This window comes from Bos mutus, chromosome 10 (genome assembly GCF_027580195.1).
Source record: "Bos mutus isolate GX-2022 chromosome 10, NWIPB_WYAK_1.1, whole genome shotgun sequence".
NCBI classification, from domain to species: domain Eukaryota; kingdom Metazoa; phylum Chordata; class Mammalia; order Artiodactyla; family Bovidae; genus Bos; species Bos mutus.
In genome coordinates, this window is record NC_091626.1 from 79619203 (window position 1) to 79646154 (window position 26952).

General features: G+C 38.4%; 1 protein-coding gene across 1 annotated transcript in view; it reads right to left on the minus strand.

Moving 5' to 3' along the window:
• The window catches only part of AVEN (apoptosis and caspase activation inhibitor), a 198244-nt gene that overhangs the window by 137253 nt on the left and 34039 nt on the right, over positions 1-26952 (minus strand). Inside the window, exon 2 of the mRNA XM_070378269.1 lies at positions 21147-21324. Coding sequence (XP_070234370.1) covers positions 21147-21324 — 178 coding nt within the window. The remainder of the gene's footprint in view (positions 1-21146; positions 21325-26952) is intronic.

Sequence of the window (26952 nt, forward strand, 5' to 3'; positions counted from 1 at the left end):
AACAAAAACTCCAGCTGGCAATACAACTGCTTTCTCTAAGATAAGCATATTAGGAGCTAGTTATAATTCTACATCTTTATTTAGGTTTTTAAGTATCAGATGGATACTTAACTAGTTATTACAGAACTATCCTCATTACAACATTTTGAATAACTGTAAACATCAAGACAAAGATTTTTTCTTCATTTATTGTACCCTTCCTATCTCAGACGACCAGCTGAACTTCTGAAATAAATGTCCTAGACAACAGAATCATAGGCAGTTTCTTTTACCTCCCGGCTGTGTCAGCTTCCTGTGGTGCAGTAATATCCTGGGTAGAAGTAAAATAATCAATATTACAGGGTCCCTGGGAAGGAAACCGACTCTCAACAGTGATTTCTTATGTAGAAAAGAGATGACCTCAACTTGTGGTCACAAAGGCATGAACTAGATATGGTAAGGTTAATACTGTGTTTTTTTAAAAATGCATGTTTGACTCAAGTTGGTACCAAAGAGGTAGGAAGACTGAAAATATACATCTCCTCACTTGAATAAAAATCAAGATACTCCCCTTTTTAGAAAGAAAATAAAACAAAAACCACAATAACCACATTTAAAGAGAATATAAAGGCTAGACTTCTTACAGGGAGACAAGGAAGCCTGCCTTCAGGATAACAATTGGGAGCGAGCTCCAATACTCTCACCTCTTAAAAAATACTGTTTCTCAAGAGGAAAGGTGGAGGGTGGGATAAATTAGGAGTTTGAGATTAACATACACACACTACTATATATTAAATGTTAGAAGCAACAGGACCTACTGTAGAGCTCAGGGAACTCTACTCAGTATTTTGTAACAATCTCTATGTGAAAAGAATCTGAAAAAGAACAGATATATGTCTAACAGAATCACTTTGCTGTACACACGGAACTAACACAACACTGGGAATCACTATGCTCAAATATAAAATAAAGATCAAATATTAAAAAATACTGCTTCTCATACACTATTATCATAGAAAGATCCAATGTAACGTATCAACAAATGCTGGAGATGAGACAGTTTCAGACAAACCCTCCTTTCCTCATCACCTCCTGCTCCTACTCTCTCCTGCCTTTATCCACTAGCACGTCAAATACTGTACATCACAGCAAGTTCCAACTTTATACATTCACTTCATCTCTCATTAGGAGGCTCTAACAGCATACTTAAGAGTCAGGCTGTTGTATCCCAGCCGAGTGCCTTCACCCAGCACAACGCATGTGTTCTCTCTCCTCAAGGACACTTTGAAAGAAAGGATGGTCCACGCACATTTTCCTTTATGCCCCTATAGCTCTGTGAGATTTTGAACCTTGAAACTCTCTATGAATGGAGAATCACAGGTGCTCTATTAAACTCTAAGTTTCCAATAATAAAATCTTCAGATAAGTGAGTCCTCTCTGTTAAAGCAGCTAGGCTTCAATCAGAAAGACTTTGAAAATTCACTGCTCCTGTTTAAAACTACAAATGAACTGGTCCAAAAAATGGGGGATCAGAGTAGATGATGAGAGAAGAAAATCTCTCTGGGCAGAGATTTGATATAGATAGATTGGTCATTCTGATCAAAGTGGCTCTTATGTATTATTACCATTTCCTGAAAAACCTCAGAACACACTGTAGTACTAGAATATGGTAGATTTTTTGCAGACAGAGGAGAGCTCTCATGAATTTTTTTTTAAGGAAAAGAAATACATTTTTAAAAATGGGGAAAAAGTGAAAATTAAACTGTACAAATCGGTCCTTAAAGGATCTGAGAAAAACAGAAATCAGTCTGTTTTTTTCCTTTCATACAGTTCCTCCACCCAAAAAACATGAAAAGGATATAAACCACAAATATGGAAACCAGGTAGTAGTAATATTTGCCTTCACACTGAAGTCTCAGGTCTAATGAAAGCAGACATGGAAAACTGACACAGAAGAAAGATGTGCACTCGTATCAGGCAGGAGTAGAGAGAAGGGGTAGCAGAACAGTTCAGTTCAGTTCAGTCGCTCAGTCGTGTCCGACTCTTTGCGACCCCATGAATCGCAGCACGCCAGGCCTCCCTGTCCATCACCAACTCCCGGAGTTCACTCAGACTCACGTCCATCGAGTCAGTGATGCCACCCAGCCATCTCATCCTCTGTCGTCCCCTTCTCCTCTTGCCCCCAATCCCCTCTAGCATCAGAGTCTTTTCCAATGAGTCAACTCTTTGCATGAGGTGGCCAAAGAACTGGAGTTTCAGCTTTAGCATCATTCCCTCCAAATAAATCCCAGGGCTGATCTCCTTCAGAATGGACTGGTTGGATCTCCTTGCAGTCCAAGGGACTCTCAAGAGTCTTCTCCAACACCACAGTTCAAAGGCATCAATTCTTCGGCTCTCAGCCTTCTTCACAGTCCAACTTCACACAGCCCCAAATCAGACAACAGATGGGATTTTTTTGGCTTATGTGGTATCCCGGGTTTCTTTTTCATCCTATATGAATGTTTGGGAAAGTTTATATACTTGAAAATATTGTGTAATGGTAGTTCTTAAATCTCTATTCTCTGGGTTTCAAAACAACTCACTTTTTCACTATGATTTTGAGTGTTAAAAAAAAAAAAGAGCATAAGAATAATAGGGGCAAAGGTTCATGATATTCTGGTTGAATTCGTACTATTTTTTTTAATGATCCCCTAGTAAACTAGTATGGCTCATAGCAACCAGACATAGTAGAGATGAGGCACAAGAAAATCAAACAGGTAGAGATGAAGATACATTGCTTTAAAGTCACATCAGGAACAGCAAATTCTCTAGGAATTATACTGTATAGCTGACAGACATGCATACTCCTACACAACCGGATTTAATAATATCTTTTTGTTAGCAGCTTACCTTTCAAGTACCAGTGCACAGAGAATGTCTTAACTTGACAAGACCTCACCCAGCAGCCTGCTCTAAAATGATTTCACTTTACCTGTTGTTTTTCTTACGTTAGAGTGTCCTGGCATGGTCCCTCACATGAACGCTCCAAATGGACTGCCTCTCAAGCAACGCTCCCTCTCATTTCTCCAACTGTGGCCCAGTGGTCATATATGATATGAGCACAAAATATGAATACAAAATATGCAAGGATGGGCTTCCTGGGAGAGGTACCTCAAGAGCAGGCAAAGCATAAACGAGTACCTAAAAGCCTTGGGCAAGTACTTAAATGGGAAAGAAAAGAAAGAGCCACAGAGAAAAAAAGAGGCAGAGGTGTAAAGGTAAAACGTGTCCCTCAGAGTGTCCTATTTCTCATTAGCTATATAGGCAAAAAGCCCCAGAATCACTTCCTGCTCTCAGCAGAGGTATAGACAAGTCCATGAGCTGTTCTCAAATTCCATTTACATCATATGCAAATTAAAACATTAAGAATATGATGAGAACTACTAATGTGCCATATCATTCTGACTTCAAAATGTAAGGGAAAAGACTGCTGTTTAGTCACTAAGTCATAACTAACTTTTTTGTGACCCCCTGTACTGTAGCCCGCCAGGCTCCTCTGTCCATGAAATTTCCTAGGCAAGAATACTGGAGTGTGTTGTCATTTCCTTCTCCAGGGGATTTTCCCAACCCAGGGATAGAACCCTCATCTCCTACATTGTAGGCGGATTCTTTACCACTGAGTCACCAGGGAAGACCAAGGGAAAAGATACAGATCTCATTAAGATAACTCGTCTACCCTAAAAATGACATCATGACAGCTTCCAATCAAAACTCAAAGACAAACCTGGGATTCAGAAATGCTTTGCAAATAAGTATGCTCACACTTAAAAACAGGGATCACCAAGTTGCAAAAATGTTCAATGGTCTACTGAGGTTACAGTAGACCAGTTTATGTATGAATATTACAATCAACTTTTTCTACGACTCCTCTAAGCCCTGGCAACAATCCCTTTGGATTTTCTCTCAAAATTATGGTAAGATGTCTAAATAAGAAATCCAAAAGGATAATGTGAAAAATATTAACAATAATGATGCCTTGTCAATTTTCCTAATGAATCAAATGAATTTCACTTACACATACACAGCACATGGGTTAACATAATTATCTTCTTGCTTGAGTTGATAATTATCAGCAGTCAAGAAACTCATTTCCATATCAAAGCTCTAGACTACTTCTGTCATAATAAGTCAGATAGTTGAAATAAATCCCTATTTAGTTTTCCATATTTTTCAGTATAAATGAAACAAATAGCAGGTAATAAGAGCCATGTTTCCATTCTCATGACCAGATAAAAAAGCACCAAGCTATCCAACAAAGCTAACTTTTTAAAAGTAGCTAAAAGTTTTGTTTTGCCTTTTCTTTTTTTTATTACGGTGCGGGTAGGGGGCGCAGAATATAACCATTCCCAGATCGTGAAATGACTTGATTTCTATCAGATCAGATCAGATCAGATCAGCCGCTCAGTCATGTCCAACTCTTTGCGACCCCATGAACTGCAGCACGCCAGGCCTCCCTGTCCATCACCAACTCCCAGAGTTCACTCAGACTCACGTCCATAGAGTCAGTTATGCCATCCAGCCATCTCATCCTCTGTCGTCCCCTTCTCCTCCTGCCCCCAATCCCTCCCAGCATCAGAGTCTTTTCCAATGAGTCAACTCTTCGCATGAGGTGGCCAAAGTACTGGAGTTTCAGCTTTAGCATCATTCCTTCCAAAGAAATCCCAGGGCTGATCTCCTTCAGAACGGACTGGTTAGATCTCCTTGCAGTTCAAGGGACTCTCAAGAGTCTTCTCCAACACCACAGTTCAAAAGCATCAATTCTTCGGCTCTCAGCCTTCTTCACAGTCCAACTCTCACATCCATACATGACCACAGGAAAAACCATAGCCTTGACTAGACGAACCTTTGTTGGCAAAGTAATGTCTCTGCTTTTGAATATGCTATCTAGGTTGGTCATAACTTTCCTTCTAAGGAGTAAGCGTCTTTTAATTTTATGGCTGCAGTCACCATCTGCAGTGATTTTGGAGCCCAGAAAAGAAAGTCTGACACTGTTTCCACTGTTTCCCCATCTATTTCCCATGAAGTGATGGGACCGGATGCCATGATCTTCGTTTTCTGAATATTGAGCTTTAAGCCAACTTTTTCAGTCTCCACTTTCACTTTCATCAAGAGGCTTTTGAGTTCCTCTTCATTTTCTGCCATAAGGGCAGTGTCATCTGCATATCTGAGGTTATTGATATTTCTCCCGGCAATCTTGATTCCAGTTTGTGTTTCTTCCAGTCCAGCGTTTCTCATGATGTACTCTGCATATAAGTTAAATAAGCAGGGTGACGATATACAGCCTTGACGTACTCCTTTTCCTATTTGGAACCAGTCTGTTGTTCCATGTCCAGTTCTAACTGTTGATTTCTATACAATATACTAAAAAGGGCCTGAACGCAGAGTCAGAAGGTAGGAGTTCAATAAAGAACAGTGATGGGTTTTGGAATCAAGCTGACAGGTAATTACATTACAGTTCCATCATGTAACAGTTATGTGACATTAGGCAAATTAACTTCTTGAGTTTAATTTGTCACATCTGTAAAATGGTCTAATACTAACCCTGCAGGGTTATCTTGAAGTTAAATAGAATATTGTATACAAAGTACCAAATACCTAGCCAGGTGCTCTACAAATAATTATTTTAACACATTTGTTTATGTGTATACCTTATCTAGAGCTTCCAGGATTATGCCAGTGGCAAAGAACCTGCCTGCCAATGCAGCAGACATAAGAAACACAGGTTTGATCCCTGGGTGGGAAGATTCCCTGGAGGAAGGCATGGCAACTCACTCCAATATTCTTGCCTGGAGAATCCCATGGACAGAGGAGCCTAGCAGGCTACAGTCCATGAGGTCACAAAGAGTCAGACACGACTGAAGCAACTTAGCGCACACACATGTACTGCATCTACCTCCTTGACCTCAAATTAAGGCAGTTATTGTTACTCAACATAAGTTAGTATGAAATAGCCCCAATACATTTCACAGCAATGTTGCCCTCTCCATTGCAAATTCCTGGTACCCCCTCTTATCCAATCCCTACTCTGATGACACCAAGAATGAGAAATGCTGTGCTCTGCAAAGAAGAAAATAAATCAAAGTATTTCTGACAATAGCTCATCACTAAAATTATTCTGGAGCAAAGCAGTAACCTGCTTAAAAGACCAAATTTCAGTCTAATGGTCAGATTCAATATGATGGACTGCTGTTAAATCATCACTGCCAAATCGTATTCATATTTTTCTTAAGATCTTACAAATTTTTTTAAATGCTGTAAGTCCTTTCCCATATCTAGCACTGTATCAAATACTACTATTCCAATTTTCTCTTACTCAAATATCTAAGCAAGAATGCATTCAGATTATGGGACTGCTGAGAATAGCAGTAACAAATAAATGGTTATATCATACATCAGAATGTCATGATTTTTTCCCCTTATCAAAATCTACCTTATCAACCTTAACCACAGTATCTCTCTGGATCAGCCCCTGTCTGGACAGCACCCCAGGGGCAACAAGTCTTCCCTAGAATTACTCCCACTTCCATGGAAGATCAGCCATATAGGTGGTATATACTGGCTCAATGAAACATGCCTCTTTCTCATTTGTCAACTTCTGCTAGGGTAGCTTTCGAAACATGACACCTCCAAATTGCATGGGATACCATGCCTGTCTCTTGCATAAGAAGTTCAACATTAAACGAAGTTTTCTTTAAACTGTAGTTGATTTACAATGTTGTGTTATTTTCAGGCGTACATCACAGTGATTCAGTTATACTTATATATCTATCCTTTAAATGAAGTTTTCTGACCAATGGATTTTAGACATGTATACATGTCCTTTGGAATGAAGCTGTTCATACACACACACATATACACATACACATATATAAACACATATATTACATATACACACATATGGCTTTCCCAGGTGGCTCAGTGGTAAATAATCTGCCTGCCTTACATCTATATATATTTATATATATATATATTATATATATTTATACATACACATACATATACATACACATACATATGTACCTTACTTGGGAGCCAACACATTCTTAGAGATAAATAAACATTTTGTAACTGATTAATGAAGAAATTAAAATCAATTGTTGATGTTTTAACCTTGTTTAACAGATGTACCCTCATTCACCCCACTCAGTGAATATAAATACTTCCATTCTTCAAAGAAATTGACAGAAAGATCAATGACACCAGAATAGCACCATTTACATAACAGATAGCTCTGCAATAAAGCATAAATAAATTGAAAAAGTCAACTATTCAGTATTATAGCATTCCTGCTTATCCCAGGCAACTCTCAGCCTCATTCTGATAAAACTGGTTCCCCTGAGGCTTTAAAGAGAAAAAGAACATTTGCACAGCCTCAAAATATTTCCCCCAAGATGTTATTTACTTCATTTTTTAACATATGCCCACAAGCTGATACTCCTCCTGAGTAGGTAAAGCTTAATTCCCATTCCCTAGGGAGTGAGTAGGACTCAATGATCAGAGTAGGAAGTAATTTGACAGTGGAGAAACCTGACAAATACCATCTTCATCAAGGGATCAGAGTCAACACTATCAGTAGTACTACAATGAATCATGTATGCCAACAAGAAAGGCACATCGCCTCTGTGGTATCCCCTCCAAAATCCATAACCTCAGTCTAATCATGAGTCAACATCAGAAAAACCCAAATTAAACATGCTACAAAATCCCTAACCATTATTCTTCAAAAGTATCAAGTCCAGAAAAGACTGAAAGACTGTCACAAACTCCAGGAGACTAAGGAGATAAATAAATGCAATGTGGTATCCTGCTTTAGAACAAAGAAAAAACATCAGTGGGGAGAAAACAGGGGAATTCAAATGAAGTCTGTTGTATGCCAATGTGATTTTCTTAATTTTGATAAAGGTACTATGTTTAAGATGTTATTTAACATTAGAGAAAGCTAGGTGAAGGATATTATTGCAACTCTTCTGAAAAATCTAAGTAGTATTAGAAAATTAAAATATCAAAAATTAATAATTGGGCCTTAAGTGAAGATGGCAGGCTTCCCTATAGCTCAAATGGTAAAGAATCTGCCTGCAATGCAGGAGACCTGGGTTCAATTCCTGGGTTGAGAAGATCCCCTGGAAAAGGGAATAGCAACTCACTCCAGTATTCTTGCCTGGAGAATCCCATGATCAGTGGAGCCCAGCGGGCTACAGTCCAAGGGATTGCAGAGAGTAGGACACAACTACGGAGAAGGCAATGGCACCCCACTCCAGTACTCTTGCCTGGAAAATCCCATGGGCGGAGGAGCCTGGTAGGCTGCAGTCCATGGGGTCGCTAAGAGTCGGACATGACTGAGCGACTTCCCTTTCACTTTTCACTTTCACGCATTGGAGAAGGAAATGGCAACCCACTCCAGTGTTCTTGCCTGGAGAATCCCAGGGATGGGGTCACACAGAGTCGGACATGACTGAAGTGACTTAGCAGCAGTAGTAGGGGCAGGACACAACTGAGCAACTAAGGGAGGACAGGATCTGAGGTTGGAGTGATGTTCCCACAAGCCAAGGAACATCTGGAACCATCAGAAACTGGAAGAGACATGGAACTATTTTTTCCTAGAGCGTTCAGAGGGAATACAGTCCTGCTGATAAGCTGATTTTAGACTTCTAGCCTCCATAATTATCAAAGAATAAATTTCTATTGTTTAAGACAAATAAATAAATGGGTCTTCATATCATTTAGTATTAAATAAATCCACATGTAAGATATTCTGCAACTTTACCACCTTCCTCACTTGTTGGAATAGATTTATGCTAGGCTACAAAGTAAGTCGCTTTTCATTGAAGACTATCTTCCCAGGGCTACAGTTCTTAAAGAAGACAAAATGTAGTACCAAATGTATGGACCACTGACGCAGTAAATCACACCCTGGGATTCTCAAGGGAAACACTGAAACCACAAAAACTATCTACTTCACTAGTAAGTAACAGATGAATAGATGAAGGAAAAAAGTTCTCTAACTTCGTGATTTTAAGAGACTAGCAGTATCATTATTAAAAATGAAATATTTCCCTCCATGTACAAATACACAGGATGCAGTATTTAAGGGATGATAAACAATGACCAAGAGACTATAAGTCCCTTTCGCAAGTGCCAATGAAATATGTAAGACACAGGTTTTATTTCCAAAAGTAATTCTCACCACAGATTATGAAAAGCAGTAAGTAGACATCCTCACTATTCGTGGAATGCACATCACACTCAGCAAGTGAATGAAGCAGGACATATTGATATTTCATCAGCATCAGTTCCATTCTTCGGTAACTGAAAATGCTAAGACCAATGTAACAAATCACGTGGAAGCATTCCTCCCATTCTCTTTAAGTATGACAATACACTAAGAATATACAATGTGGTATCCTGTATGTGTTCTAATCTTTTGATTTATGTCACCACCTTTCAACTGGAAAAGGTACATTTGAAGTTTTTTCCCAGCAAATTCATTTATGATATTGACTTTAAAAAACAACAAAAGAATCGATAGCACTAGGCAGTCCTTGGATCTGTCTCTTGCCTCAGCAGTGATGGGTGGGACAGACCCAAGATTCGTCCCCATTCTCCAGCCTCTGATCTTCCTCCAATCCCCTCTTCAGCTGCAGCCCCCAAGACCATCTCCACGCCACCCCTTGCTTCCAACAACAATTAATACCAGTTTTGTGGTTGGCTCCTTGTCCCCAGTCAACCATGAGCTCCCAGATTCACCAGAATTATTCCGAAAAGGTCAAAGCTGCAATCACCCACCTGGTCAACCTGCATCTGTGGGCTTCCTGTACATCTCTCTCTCTGGGCTTCCATTCCAACTGCAAAAGTGTGGCAGCCAGAGGTACTGGGAAAATGCAATGGTGCCATACATCTCTAGAAGATTAGAAATTAGGGCTGTGGCTGAGTCTTCTTCTGGGACATGCCGAAGCTGCCTCAAGATGAGTGGGGTCACAGCCTTGGTGCCAAGGAAGAGATCTTGAGCCCAGAGGAAACCCTGAATCAGGTCCTGCTGTGAATCTGCAAGTCCTGGGTTCTGCCCACAGAGATGCCCACCTGACTTCCTGAAGAAATGTTTCCTGGATCACAAGGTGAAGTTCATCAAGAAGGACAACCACCTGACAAACTCCTCAGGCCAGCCTGAGGCAGGGCTGGGTGAGACCTCTTTGAAATGCTCACCCTTAAGCATGACTAGAAGCATCCAGGAGCAGCACCTTCTGAAGACTTGCTGCGGCTCCCTGGCCTCCGGACTTCAGCCGGAGTCTCTGCCTTTAACTTCTTAACCAGCCACAAACCCTCTCCCAAGCTGCAGACCAGGTGTAAACAATAAAGCTTCCTTTTGCAGAAACAAACATACAAGAGAATGTGTATCTTAATGATATATATGTAGATTTTAATGGACAGTATCAAATGGGAAAGATACCAACTCTGAAGCCAGGCATAAGATTAATCCTTATTCGGTTACATGTGAATGTTGTACATATTTAACACTGTTTTTTAAGACTTCATTTTAACACATCTAGAGATAATGAAATCTATCCTATAGTAACAGTTTCAAATCAATGATACTGAAAAAAGCCTTTGTATCACGGCTTATACAGAGCCTTCACCTGGTAGGTACCCAGGAAATGGTAGTACTTATTGCCATCAGCTTGTTAGCTTAAGGTCTTTTGCTGTCACAGGGTCACTAACGGCCACAGGGATCCATTTACACATACATCTCTTGCTTATTTATTTTAAGCCTAACTCTTCCGAGAATGCTGGATGTGTTAACTTAATGCACTTGGGTAAAATGCTATAGAAACTTTGCAAAATTTAAAGAAGCCAGGAGAACAAAATTATAGGGTTAAAAAAAATTTCTTGGGAGTTCCCTGATGGTCTAGTGGTTAGGATTCAGCACTTTCACTGCCATGGCCCAGATTCAATCTGTGGTTGGAGAACTGATATCCTGGCAAGCCCTGTGGTCAGCCAAAAAAATTTTTTTAAATAAAAAGTACAATAATATTCCTTGATAAATCACCTTGCCTGTCCCTGTGCAACAGGAAAGACCATTGTTGAATCCATCCCAGTCAAATGAAACCATACCCATATTGAAACGTTTCCCATTAAAACAATTCTACAACTCTCCCTTACATGCCTAGTTAACATTTCATATACAAAATACACATAAGTTTCCATCTCCCTGACATTTTAGTTGAGCACATTTGGCTTTTTTCCACTGTCTTTAGGGGCTGGAACACATATGACATAATTTTTAAATCACTTCTCAGACTTCTTAGCATCACAAACCTTTAATCAGAAATCCAGTTTTTCCCATTTTTAATCATCTTTCAAGTTCCCTGTGTCCTCTCTGTAGTTTTAGAGACTGAAAGAGGTCGACAAATCCCTTAAGAGAGAAAACAAACTAATGGTCACTGTGTTTTACATTCTAATTATGTGTGTCATATCGTGCTGTTATTTTAATGATGCTCCTATGTTAATGGCCCGACTTCAAACACGAAACTAGCTTTTCTCAACCATCACACTTATACGATATATTCTACTCCAACAGTTTGCTTGTCTTTGTCTATAAAATAATTCTTAGCTTTTTATACCACTTTATAGTCTAAAATTCTACATGATCCCTGCAACCAATTTGGATTAAAGCAAGGCAGGTATTATTTCTAATTCACAGTTTAATAAAAATAAAAAAGGAAGTTCCCAGAGTTTCACTCCCTCCAGAGTATGTAGTTAATAAGTAACAACCAGAACCAAGACAGTTCAGCTGACATCCATCAATTCAATGGACTTCTATTCTACAACCAAAATACACATGACACTTCAGGTATACTTATTGAAACAGAGAACTTTGTTATCACAATCCTGTGGTTATATCTGCCCTTCTCTTAGCTTTAAATTCATGTTCCATGCTTTTTATATTAGAAGAGGTTCTACTCTGACTTTCACTAAAGGCTTATACCAAAATAATTCTTTTCAAATCTTTCTAGAGCAAGTAAAGAAATTTATCAACTTCCACTTAATTATGACATTGATCATGGGCATTTATTTGCTATTTTCCAAAAGCCTCCTTTATACGATGGTAATTTTTTAAAGGGAAGTATCAGTCCCCAAGAATAAAGAGACTGACAGGGTAGACAGGAGAGTCAAAAGGAACGTGCCAGATGCTGTTAGAATATAACACGCAGACTTGATGATGCAGACAGTTAGACATTTATCAACCAGAACAGTATCTGGAATACAAGTAAAGTCCAAAAAGATTCAATAATGTGCTCTCATTAAGATTTCTAGTAAGAATAATTTATCTAACAGTGTAGGTAAAAAATGAACTTGAGACACTGTGGTCTCTGCCAGTGGACCCTACAGCTAAGCTCTGAAGGACTAGGCTCAGAAAGACAGCCAATAGAGCCGAAAACAGTGCTGGTAAAGAAAGGGCTGCTCTGGGACCAAAACCCGCCAGCAAACCAAGTGTTATTTGAATGACTTTAATTTGCCATGAGATAGATTTTTTAAGGAACAGATCAAACTGGATGAAAGCTGGGTACCTCTGGAGATAATAAAATTCAACAGGTTAAAATGCCTACAAACTTATAATAGAAATACTAAGAAATTCTTAGTCAAAGTCAGAACTCATGAAAATAAAGATAAACCTAAAATCAGAAGCTCTCCATGTAAAACTCCTTCTGATGAGTATAAAATGTCTGATGACTGTTAACTATAAAAAATAATGTAAAAACAGATCCATTTATAAAAGGATTCTCAACTGGCACAACCTATGGTGACAAAAGAAATATTAGTAGATAAAGGGCAAGCACAAAGTATTCAAATGAGAAACACATTTACAAAGCATTTAAGAATTTATATTGTAGTGTCTGATTTTGCTAAAAAGTTTAGAGACCTTTGATCAAAAGTATAAAGACAGATCATCTAATGCTTTTCAAGGAAGATTAATTTGCAAAAAAAAAATAAAGGAGAGAAAGAAGGCAAAATAAATCATAAGCTAAATTAAGGCCTAAACAAGAGGGAAAAAGATGGTGCTGTAAACGCTGAAATGAAATCTCCACAATAAAAGATTGGGTGTTTTCTGAAATTTTATGGATGACTTAGATGATCTGACCCAGAGAAGATCAAGACTTCCTCTTCTCAAATTGTAAAGAAATAACGTGGATAGACTTTATCAAAGGTGAAAAAGAGAGATATAATTCTATTTCATGAGAAAGCAATAGAAATAATAGATATGGCTGAAGAAGCCAATAATGGTAACTCCAATTAGAGAACAAAAGAGAGAGATGAGGAGTACGAGCAGAGGTACAAAACACAGCCCTGAAAAAATCATGGTGCACCAACCAGAATCCCTCAACAAATGGAATCAAAAGGTCACAGACTTAAAGGAAAAGGAATTAAAGCAGCATAGGCTGCATCTGTCGAAAGAAAAGTAGTCTCAAAGCAAGGAAATGAAAACTGATAGCGATGGTGTACATGATAAAAATGAGGCAGCTGGACCAGTAAAAACAAAGAGCCTCAATCAAAACAACAGAAAATACAATGGTGCAGGAGACCAGTAGGGTAGCAAACACATTTCTAGGTATTCAGCTGCTTCTATCTTTGGAGGTTTGGAAAAAAAAAAGAAAATCAAATTAGACCCAATTCAGTGTCCAGCTAAGAGAAAGGAAAAGACCTTTTTGCTTCCATGGTTTAACGTTTTTGTTTCTGTTGTTCAAATAAAGACTGTTTTAATGTATAGTTCTGCTTGTGTTACTTCAAATGATTCAAACAGCAAAGAAGAGTTTTTCCACTAAGTTGCCTTTGTAATATGAGAATGTATTAGCAGAAACTAATAAAATACATACCAAATAAAAAGAGAAAAACAAGAGAACTGAATCAAGGAGGTCAAATACAACTCAACTATCTTGCTGCTTCACGGAAAAAAAAGTTCCAAGTTTAATTAAAAAATACAGGTGCCAGAATGACAGCCTTTTCCTTTTTGGTCTAACTGCTGGCAAGAGGATATAGAGGCAAAGAAATCAAATATCATTATAATTAAAACCTCCCCCCCAAAATGAACTTTCATAAAATTATGAGGAAGATAAGATAGTAGTAGCTTTTTATGAAGGTCTAAATTGGTTTTATTCAATGACCCATGAATCAGGCAGCATCCCATCCATAGGATAGACAGGCTTTTCCTGTAATAGCTTCAAATAAAAACATGCCTAGACAGCTGTGCTGACTAAACTGTAGTCTAATCATTTCGTTTTTATTTGTTCCACTTAAACAGCTTATAGACTTGCACATAAAAGATTGGTTTTCTCATGTTTATCTTCAATATTGCCCCAGTGCATCCTGTTCACACTGTAAACAGTTTTCTAACTCTGTTATCAGAGGCATCTTAAATGAGAAAAAAAAAAAAAAGCATATGGCATGATTTTAATAACTCACCATTTGGGGGGAAAAAAAAGAGAAGGCAGAAAAATTGCTTAAAGATCTCAGTTTTCATGCGTCAATGTGAGAGCATGGTACCCTTTTTAAAACTTTTAAAATATAACTTAGAATTGCAAGGATATTGTTCAAAAAGAAGAGCTAAAAGCATGATTAGCTATAAGCTGAAGGCTTACAGAAAGAGTACTAAAAAGGTATCTGAAGGCTCCCAATCCTATCAGAAAGAGTAGGACTTCAAGCAAGCTAGTCCCCTTCCCATATCGTCCCTTTGTAAAAATGGGACGCCAGAGCCCCTGGCCAGAAACTCAAAGCAGAAAGCACCTGCACGTCGAACACACAAGTTGAAGGTGCAAAAACAGCCTGCCTCTCTCAAAAGGCTTCTTTTGGTCTGTGGTAGTATCTGAAATTCTACCATAAGAAATCCACTTTTAGACTTTTTTCCTTATATGTTGCTGCTGCTAAGTTGCTTCAGTCGTGTCCGACTCTGTGCGACCCCACAGACAGCAGCCCATCAGGCTCCCCCGTCCCTGGGGTTCTCCAGTCAAGAACACTGGAGTGGGTTGCCATTTCCTTATATAGAGAGATACATAAGCAATACATATACACAATTTAAAGAATTATTAAACAAACATAAGTAACTACTATCCAGATCAAGAAACAGAATTCAGCCATCAGCAGAGCCATTTCCCTCATCCCCACTCCCCACACCCACTACACACCCCTCCCCAGTTATTACCCCTTATCTCTCCACTGGAGGTGACCACAGTCCTGATTTTTATAATAATCATTTCCTTGATTTTCATTTTACCGTTTAAACATGCATCCCTAAACAACACTATTTACTTCTTTTTCCTCCTGTTTGAACTTTATATGAATAGAATCCCACTGAGGTATTGTATACTTCAGTTATATATACTTGCACCCATACAACAGAAGGTAAATGGGAGGAAACATACCCTTTCTCACCTTAAACTCATGACCATCAACCTCCAGTGGGCCTCCATTAGCTCTCAGCAACCATACCACATTTTCCTATTTCATTCAAGTTCCTACACCCTGGTCTACTATGTGCTGCTTTTTTTAGTATTTTTTATTATTGAAATGTAGTTGATTTACAGTACTGTGTTATTTCAGATATACAACAAAGTGATTCAGTTTTACTTTTCAGATTATTTTTCATTACTGAATAAGATATTGAATCTAGTTCCCTGTGCTATACAGTGGGATCCTATTGTTTTTCTATTTTATATAAAGTAGTGTGTATCTGTTAATCCCATGCTCCTAATTTACCCTCCCCTCCTTTCTCTTTTTGGCAACCATGATGTTTCTTTTCCTATAGATAACTCTCTCTTAACTTCTACCCTCTCCTCACATTTCCAGTATCTCCTCTCTGACTCTCACTTACAGCTTTCTTATTTCACTAAGAAAACAAAGAACCAGAAGAGAGTTTCCTCAAACCCCCGTCACATCTATCCAACTACCTAAATATTATGTGTGTGTGCACGCATGTGTGTGTGTGTGCTGAGTCGCTTCAGTCATGTCTGAAGTTTTGTGACCCTATGGACTGTAGCCAAGCAGGCTCCTCTCTCCATGGGATTCTCCAGACGAGAATACTGAAATGGGTTGCCATGCCCTTCTTCAGGGGATCTTCCCAACCCCGGGATGGAACATCTCTTCTGTCTCCTGCACTGGCAGGTGGGTTCTTTACCACTAGCGCCACCTGGGAAGTCTGAGTATCCTCCAATCACAGTTGAAAAACTGCCCAAGCCCCTAGCAGTGGGCAATCAACTCCATCTCTACAAATGATTCCATCATCTCATGGAGACCAAAGAACACAGATCCTCAATTCTCATCTCTTCTCAGATTATTTTTTACCTCTTTTCTGGATGTTTTTATCAACCAGTAAACATTGAATTACTTCTCCCATGTTTAGAAAAATATGTTTTGATCCACTTCCCCCATCAGCCCATAACTCTCCTTCCCTTTAGAACAAAACTCAATATTAATAGTTGTTTATACTTTCTCTGATATGTCTCTCCTTCCATATTCTTATTAAATGCAAGAAGAGTTTATCCCACCACTCCAGTAAAACTGCTTTAGCTAAGATCACTAGTAAATTCAGCTGTCAATTCTTGCTTGTCGTCAGCTGCATTTGACACTGACCCCTCTTTTTTCTTGGAAATATGTTCATTCCCCTTTGCTGGTTTTTTCTCATCCGTAACCACTAGACACTGTGGTACCCAGTGCTCAGTACCTTTCTAGCCAGTAATTCCCTTGGACATCTCACACGTTCTTGTGACTTTCAACACCATCTACAGGCTGGCTTCACCCACATGTGAATCTCCTATCCAAACCTGGGTCCTGAACTCCAGACACCTTCATCCAACACCCCACTTGACATTTCCAGCATTTCCTGTCGGGCGCTGTGCTTCAGTCCAGATTCAGTCTCCACTGGTCTTCCTGTTCTGCCCAGAGGTTGGTCTATACAGATCACAGCTACAGGTTTTCCTCGTCTTCTGACTTTCAGTAGGTTAGGCTTATGGGAAGCCGTGGCAGGACAATGGAGGAAAAAAGGAGTCTAAGACCGGAGTACTTATCGCCCTGTCCTTCTCCTGGTGGAGCCACCTTTGCTGGCTACATCTTTTGACCAAGGTGATTCATCCTCTCAAGGTAAACATCTCACATGACGCTCTCCTTCAGCGTTCTAGTAACAGGGATGTTAACATCTCTGTCTTTACCCGCCCTCCCAACATCGTACTGTCTTTGTGTTTCCTCTACATCCTACCCACATCTTTGTAAGTGATTCCTTTGTTAAAACTGCCTTATAATTATACTGAGTGTACCATCTATTTCCTACAGGATTCTGACTAATACAGATGTCTAACTGGCATCTCACTTTTAACACATGTAAACTGAGAACCTCCTACAGTTTTATCCATCTCAGTTAATGTTAACCCCCTTCTTCTAGCTGTTCAGGCCAGAATCTTGGCATCATCTTTATGCATCTTTTCATCTCATACCCACATTTGCAAGTCCAATCTCATACCCTACATTTGTGCTTGCTCTGCACGTGAAGTCACTTCAGTCATGCCTGGCTCTTTGCAATCCTATGGACTGTAGCCTGCCAGGCTCCTCTGTCCATGGGATTCTCCAGGCAAGAATCCTGGCGAGGGCTGCCATGCTCTCCTCCAGGGGATCTTCCTGACCCAGGAATTGAATCCATGTCTCTTACATCTCCTGCACTGGCAGGCGAGTTCTTTATCACTAGCGCCACCTGGGAAGCATTCCTTCCAAAATAGATCCAAAACTCCACCATGTTTCACCACCTCCACAGCTCCCACCCCTTGCCCCCGCCACCATCAAAGCCTGTCTGCATGACAGTCGGCCTTCCATATCCGCAGGTTCCTCATCCACAGATGGAAATCTGCAGATGCTGAGTCCACGGAAACAGAGACTTGACTGGGCTGCATACCACCTACTACACCACAGAAACAGACAGCTGACTGTTACGTAAGGAGCTTGAGCATCTGCAGATGTTGGTATCTGCTAAAGGTGCTGGAACCAATCTCCCATGGGTACTGAGGAACAGCTTTATTGCAGTACCCTCTCTGGTCTACCTGCTCCTTCCCTCACCTGTCTTCAGGCTTTTCCAACTCAGCAGATAGACTGACCTGTTAAAACAAGAGTGAGCTGTATCACTCTTCTCTTCAAAACCCTCCACTGGTTACACATTTCACTCAGAATAAAAGCCAACATTTTTATAACGGTCTATAAGCTTCTATGGGATCTGGTCAAGTGACACCTCTCTGACTTCGATGCCTACCTGCTTACTTTGCTCCAGCCATGCTGCCTCTGTGTTATTTCCTTTATTCCTATCTCAGAGCCTTTGAACTTGCTCCTCTCTCTGCCTGGAACACTCTTCCCACACACATCCTCAATGCCTGCCCTTCTTCAGGTTTTTATTCAAACGTCATCTTATCCATATGACTTTCTCTGGCCACCTTTATAAAATGGTAACAGCCCCTCCTCACTTCATTTCTATCCTAATTGTAGCCATTTAATATCTTATACAGTTTCCTTTTCTTTATTGTGCGTCTCCACCCTCTAGAATGTTAACTCCACGAGGCAGGTGTTTGTGTCTGTTCTGTTTCACTTCTGTATGCTCATCCTCTGAAATGGTACCTGGAAATGGTGGGTGCTCCAATAATTGTTGAAGAAATCTCAACTAGATACCACTCAATCAATTGGCCAAAAGAAAAAGAAAAAAGGTTTAACAGCTCTACATATTGGCAAAAACTAGGAAGTTCAGCTTGTCTCCTCTTTGGAGAGCAATGTGTCAGTATCTAGGAAAGTTCATGATGTGAACGTCTATGATATTTTTTCTGAGTTATAAATGTATTTATACAAACTAGGACAGTATATTAAAAGTCACAATCATTCTAAGGAATATGGTCAGCCTGTCTATAGGACATTCTTAATGTTTTATGATTACAGAATGAACTCCACTTCTCAAAAGTAAACCAACATAGCCCTATCCCCACCAGAGAGGAAGAAAGCATGGCAGCTCTTCTCAGGCTTATGCTGCAGTGAAAAGAAAATGATAGAATCGGCAGCAGAGTGGGGAAGAAATGTAAGCACATATCAAGATGGGATGGCTGTGATTTCCCAAGAAACTAATTACAGATAAACAAGCCACTCAGGAAATCAGTAAGCAGAGACAGGCTATAAGAAAAATACATATGAGACCCAAACCATGCCAAGCTTTAAGTTATAAATAAAACACTAAAATAAGTCACCAAAATCATAAGCCAATGCACATAAGAGTTGGGTTAGACTAGAATTCTGAATTGCCTTCAAACATTTATACAGTATAATTTATTGCCAGATAGTGTCCTAGTAACTGACTACACAAGTGATTCAGTCAAATCCACTGGTAGGGAGTCCACATGTTAACTTTATTGCAGTACTTCAATTTTCCCCCTAAATCTTTTAGCAAAGCAGCTGATTAAGAACTGAAACTGACCAGCTCACATTTCACCTTTCTCCTATTTGAAGAAAAGAGCTTATAAATCCATAACTGGCCAAAATGCAGACAAGAAGAAGGAAACACCCATCTGAGTGGCGAAAAACCCATCACTGAACAGTCAGCAAGTTGGATGCCACTAACCACACAAAAGGGTGATGCTATTGGCATAAACATAATGACCCCAGGCTGAATCTGTTCTCCTGCTGCTGCTAAGTTGCTTCAGTCATGTCCAACTCTGTGCGACCCCATAGACGGCAGCCCACCAGGCTCCCCCGTCCCTGGGATTCTCTAGGCAAGAACACTGGAGTGGGTTGCCATTTCCTTCTCCAATGCATGAAAGTGAAAAGTGACAGTGAAGTCGCTCGGTCGTGTCCGACTCTTAGCAACCCCATGGACTGCAGCCTACCAGGCTCTTCCGTCCATGGGATTTTCCAGGCAAGAGTACTGGAGTGGGGTGCCATCGCCTTCTCCGTCTGTTCTATTCATATCTAATTCTCTCTCCCCTTACCTCTTCCTTTCCTACTCAAAGGGTTTCTTCTATTAAGTTAGAAGAGAATTCACTTTATGATTCTTAGTTTGGTACAGGCATTTAAAAATACAGGTAGATGAGAAAAAAAAGTGTACAACTTAACTGCAACATAAAAGCTGGGAAGAAGAGGGAATTCAAAACCAACTATCTGAAAACACTACTGTCATTTTATTTCTCTGCTTCTCACGGCTTCATCCTTTACTTTTTTTAATCTGGAAATTTTTTGAGGCAATTATAAATTCACATAGTTATAAGAAATAATACAGCAAGATCTCCTATACAGTTGGCCCCAATGATAACATTTTTCAAAACTATATAGTGGAATATGCCACTCAGGAATTGACATTTGACATAGAATCCAATCTTATTCAGACTTCCCCTGTCTTATTTGTGCTCACTTGTATGTATTATGAGTGTGTGTGTAAGTTTGTGTGTTCACCACCACAATCAAGATATTGATCAATATGAGCACTAACTCCTGAAAACCACAAGTCTATCCGTCATTCGTCACTTCAGTTCTTAGGCCATAGCCTGGTAGCAAATGGCCCTCTATACAACCAGCTTTGCTCCATTTCCTGTCACCACTCTCCAGCTTCACACTGCTGTGCATCACTCCAGGGAGTCAATCTTAAACAGATGGTCATAGAAGTAATTAGTTTTTCACCTTACTGATAAAGAAGACTATTCAAAAACAAAAAGTGTGGTGTTCAGGTACACATGGCTTCAGTGGGCCTACCCACTAGTATGTATATTCCTGGCTATAAAAGAAGGAAGAATGAACATATATTCTAGAAACATAATAAAGCTTTGTATAAAATTAAGTACCTATTCCTCTGAAATCAGCCTATCCAGTTTAGCGGGGCACAGTTTAGTATTTCATTCCCATAAAGCCTTTTACCCATTTCAACCAGAACTTCAGTCATCCTACACCAGTATGTGGAAACCCAAGGCTTCCACTGAAAGAAATATCCCTTTTTCCTTGCAAACCATTAGATACTGTCCTTTACCTGGATTTAAAATCCAAACAATGAATGCTAGTTATTAAAATGCTATTTAAAAAGGAATATAAATGTCCATGCAACTTTCATAGCACTAAGTAGTATGAACTGGGATTCATACCTGCAGAGCTGAGAAGAACACTGAAATCTGTCCCCCTCTGTGATTCTCCACTTTCATTATCAACTTCTTTTTCAGTATCTTGATATCGATCCCAGTTAGAGACTATCTTCCTTTTAGAATAATTTCCCTGTTCTTCATTCTCTTCTCCATAGGTTTCTGCATCACTGTCATCTTCAATCTGCAATCATTAGAGACAAATCGATAAGCTGGCAGTAGAAATTTTGACCTTAGTCGCCTTAGCAATAAAGTGTTTAAAAACAAAACAAAAACACAGTACATAGGTATCACGATAAAGAGTACATTATATAAGCCAAGCTCTCTGAAAACGTTAAATAGTATTTCAAGAGAACCCCATTATATCATACATTGTGCTTTCTGGGCAAACTTTTCATTTTGCTGTCAAAAGGAAATCTGATGAGTTCCTACCTAAAATTTGTGTGACTGAATCTCTAAAGTCTACCTGAATGTATCCTATTTCAAGAGTTATTTCTCACTGAAATAATCAAGGCTGTAAGAGTCACAGGCAAAAGACTTAAAGGCAAAAATCACTTCTTCCAACTTACAGATTTTACAAACACACCCCATAAGTATATTTTATAAGCTTTAAATGGGAGCCCTGCTCAGATGCATTTCAGACGATAGTTTCCAGTCTTGGGCATTAAAATATTGAGAGAGCATGCAGAAAAATGCAGAATGTGACAAATTACAAAAGATACAGGTCTAGTTTCTTCAACAAATAAATTACAAGGGGAAAACGGTGGGAGAAGGGGGAAAAAAACCTATAGATTAAAAGAGCTCAATGGACACATAACCACTGTACTGTGGGAACTTATTTGTACTCTGATCCAAATAATATAACTAGTGGGAATTCTCTGGCAGACCAGTGGTTAAGAATTGATGCTTTCACTGCCATGGCCTGAGTTCAATCCCTGGTCAGGGAACCAAGATTTCACAGGCTGCATGACATGACCAAATATACATATCAAACAATTTAACTAGAAAAAAAAAAAGTCATTTCTAATACCACTGAAGAAATGTGAACAATAACAAGGTATTTTCTTATATTAAGGAAATATTTTATCTGCTTATTGTTTGGTATGATACATTTGTTAAATATTTTTATCTTTTAGAAATAAATATTGAACTATTTATTGATGTAAAGATATGATGTAGGATTTGCTTCAAAATCATAGGTGGAGAGGACTGGTGGGTAGAGATGAAATAAACTGAGCATAATTGATGATTCCTGAAGCTGGATGATAAGTATTTGGAAATTCATTATATAATTCTATCTACTTTAGTATATGTTTGAAATTTTCCATAATAAGAATTAAACTAAAAAATCATGCATATAGAATCTAAAGATACAATTCAAATGAGTAGGCCAAAGATTATAAAATCTTTATGAAATACTATAAAACTTGTAAAACACATTAAAATAATCCATTTGTACAAGATGAGTTAGACTTTACACTTTTATTGACATGGGAACAGGACATGTATATTGCAGAAAATTAGGAGGGAGAAACAAGCCAAAAAATAAAAACCCCAGGTTTCCATCACCTAGGCACACCACTATGAACACTTTGCTATACATTCTTTCAGATCTTTTACAATGTTTATATTTATATATACTTTTGGTAACCAGACTTTTTCATCAATATTCTCCACCTCTGCTCTTCAGTAAATTTCATTTTCTACAGCATCCAGACTATTTCCAAATTTCCCTAACTGATCCCCAAAATTTCCTTTAGAGTTGGTTTTTCCAAGACAGTATTCAAGACCATGCATTATATCTCACTGCTTGTCCATTAAGTCTCTTTGAATCTACCACAACCTCTATTTTTATGACATTTATTTACTGAAGAAGGCAAAAGGACCCACGTTCTGTCTGGTTATTTCCTTGTGGCATTAGTATATTAATTTATAGGAAATAGTGGATAAAAAACATTTTTAATCTAAATGCTCAATAGACTTGAGTTAAATATTTTTGGCTAAAATACATCACAGATGGTGAATAACATATGATAAATGGCTGAGCCATGAGTAAAGTGGGAAAGCAGAAAATGTTAGTTGCTCAGTCATGTCCAATGCTTTGTGACCCTAGGGACTGTAGCCCGCCCGACTTCCCTGTCCATGGAATTCTCCAAGCAAGAATACTGGAATGGGTAGCCATTCCCTTCCCCAGGGGATCTTCCTGACCCAGAGAAGACCTGGCCCAGGTCTGCATTACAGGCAGATTCTTTAGCATCTGAGCCACCAGGGAAGCCCCAACATAAGTAAAGCTAAGACTAACCAATGAGTTTGTATCATGAAGCCTGATCTACCCACCATAGTGAGGTTTTTCCCTGTTGCATCAAGCAAATTATCTGTGTGGTGTTATTTTGGTCCACTACAAATTTCAGGTTGCCCATCAACCATTCACATATCAAGTTTAAAACTAGTCAATAATCCTTGCCTGAATCAAATTTCATAAGCTTTCATGAAGCAATGGAGTAAGCGACCTTTCAAGATCACTTTCAGCCCTCATATGTCATCATAAACCTCCTGGACAGCACAAAAAGATGGCAATCCACGTTATAATCTAGAGATCTTGAAGGCTGCCTGAAACCTAATGTGAAACCTAACGTGAAACCTGTCTGAAACATTCCTGAAAGCTTCTCAGAACCAAAAGATGATGGCAAATTAAAGATAAATGACTGAATGAGATCTGCTATATAAATAACAAATGCCAGGAACATGTCAAAGAAAATACCTTGCAACTGATGAGAATCTGATAGGTAGACTACAGCTGAAAGTATCTGCAGGGTTTAATTTGGGAAAATTCAATATTCTTTTGTTGACCCACTGGGTAAGGAGAGTTCAGAGAGGCTTCTCCAGTTAGTAGAAAACTTTGAACACAGATATAGCCCTTTGCAAAAATGTAAACCTGAGCAAAATAATTAGCTGGAGGTGAAAGGATTATGATCTGAAACACCCAAGGAACTATTAACCAGAAATAAGCACTGAAATGGGAGACTGGAGATCTAGATAGAATTAATGATCCTGCCATCACCATCATTTAATATTTACAAAGTGTTTATAATAGCTTGGGCCTTGCTGCTGAATGACTCACTAATCCCCAACTCAGAAGAATCACTGAACAAGAATCTCATTATCTCCACCTAAATGTGGAGACAAGAGTCATCATTAGCCTCCATCACAAGAGGGTAGTAAGAGGTAATAAAGTTTGGAAGACATCTGACGTAACTTAGAGAAAGGTATATCTTAAAACTCCTAGAGATTTTATGTTTACTTCATTTTGCAAAAATCTGGGACAGGATAAAATTTGCAAAATCCCATGATGGGAGAAAGAGCAGAATAAATAAGAAAATACTGATGAAAGCAATGTGAAAACTAAATAGGAAGGCATCATTATATAAACATTATTATGAAATGCCTGGTGTATACTGTGTACTATAAGACATTGATGAAAGAAATCAACAATACAAAATGAATGGAAAAGTAGTTCATGCTTATAGATCTGAAGAATAGTTAAATGTCCATACTATCCAAAGCAATCTACAGCTTCAATGCAATTTCTATTAAAATTCCAATGGCATTTTTCACAGAAATAAAACAAACAATCCTAAAATTCGCTTTACCGTCTGAGCCACCAGGGAAGTCCTGAGGAAACACAAAGACCCCAAAGAGCCAAAGCAAACTTGAAAAAAAGAGCAAAGAAGGAGGCATCACAATTCCTGGTGTCAAACTATATTTCAAAGCTATACCAATCAAAACAGTATAGTATTGGCATAAAAACAGACACAGTTCAATGGAAGAGAATGAAGAGCCCCGAAATAACCCCACACACATATGGTCAATTAATATATGGCAAAGAAGCTAAGAATATACAATGGAGAGGGAAAAAAACAGTCTCTTCTTTAAATGGTGATGGGAACACTGGCGAGCTACATTCAAAAGAATGAAACTGGGCCCCTATCTTACACCATATACAAAAATTAACTCAAAATGGATAAAAAACTTGAATGTAAGCTCTGAAACCATAAAACTCCTAGGAGAAATAATAGGTGGTAAATTGCTTGACATCAGTCTTGTAAGTAAGTTTTTGGACTTGACAACAAAAACAAAAATAAACAAGTAGGATTACATCAACCTACAAAGCTTCTGCACAGCAAGGGAAACCACCAACAAAGTGAAAGGCAACCTACAGAGCGGGAGAAATATTTGCAAATCATATATCTAAATCAGCTTCTCCTTTAATAACCGACTTTAAAAGCAGTTATAAAATAATAAGTGCATAATTATATTTCTATATGTTATAAACCCAACAATAAGGCTCTTGCAATAAAAGCTATAAATATATGCTTACTCCTCTTTCTTCTCTCATAGTCTTTAAAAGACATAAAATTATATAAGGTAATAATTATAACAAAATATGATTAGCTTTGTGACATATAGAGGTAATATACATAAAACAATAGAACAACAAAAAGCGGAAAAGAGGAATAGAGCTCTATTAATGTCTCTATATCTCACTGGAATTAACTTAGTTGATGAAAATTCTAAGTTAAAATATAAATGGTAAGCCCTAGAGCAACCACTAAGGAAACGACTTCTTTAAAAAGTGGGGGGAAAATTAAAAGAATTAAACTGTTGCACTAAAAATATTCACTTGGTGCAAAAGAAAGCAGTAAAAGTGAAATATAGGAAAGATATACATGAGACCTGTGGAAGAAAAAAAAGTAAAATGGCAGATATAAATACCCAACTGTGTCAATTAAAATATTAAATATAAATAGATTAAAGAAGGAAAAATGGAAAAACAGGCAGAATAGATTCTTTTAAAATCCAACTATATGCTGTCTGCAGGAAATATGTTAGATTCAAAGATTAAAATATCATTAAAATGAAGTAAAAGAATGGGAAAAGATACTCTATGCAAATAGTATGCAAAAGAAAACTGGGGTGGCTATTCAAATTTCAGACAAAATAGACTTCAAGGAAAAACTGTTACAAGAGACAAAGAATATTGTTCAATGATAAAAGGGTCAATCCATCAGAAAGATAACAACATTTAAACATATGCTGCTAACAAGAGAACCTCACAGTATAGGAAGCAAAAACTGACAGAATTATGGGGGAAAATATCAATAGTTCAACAATAATATCTGGAGACTTCAACACCCCATTTTCAGTAATGGCTAGAGCTAAACAAAAGGTACTAATATCCACAGCAGAACCAATAAAAAGCTTTACTCCCTGAAGATGAGGTCCTATTTTTCTTATAACAATAATTTACATTAACTTACAACAACTTAAATTTAATTGGCCAGCCTATGAACACTATGTTTAATCGACATTATTTTTAAAACATCCTCTTACTTTCTTTTTTCCAAAAAAGCAACAGTTGATATTTAATGCTTATCTTTATCATGAAGAGCTTGCAGATAAGCCAGTATAATTTGGGACGCTACTAATACATACCTAGACAACATATCCTCTTTAAAGCCTTTTATACTCGGGAACCTAGGTTCTGAAGGTCCCTGTTCTACTTTCTTCTGGAGTAAATGAGTACAGAAAAGGCTTTCCTGATTTGAACCTAATAAGGAAGTTGAAAATAATCAATCACACATTTTTCAACAACCTTGTTTGTTCCTCACAAAATGTAATTATACCACAGGAGGGACGGAGTGAGATAAAATATATATATATAAAAGAAAGCATATTTAAGGAAACTCCCCTACAGAAAGTCACTGAAAACTAATTTCAGTAATTAAGTTAAAAAGTCAAATACAGCCAACCA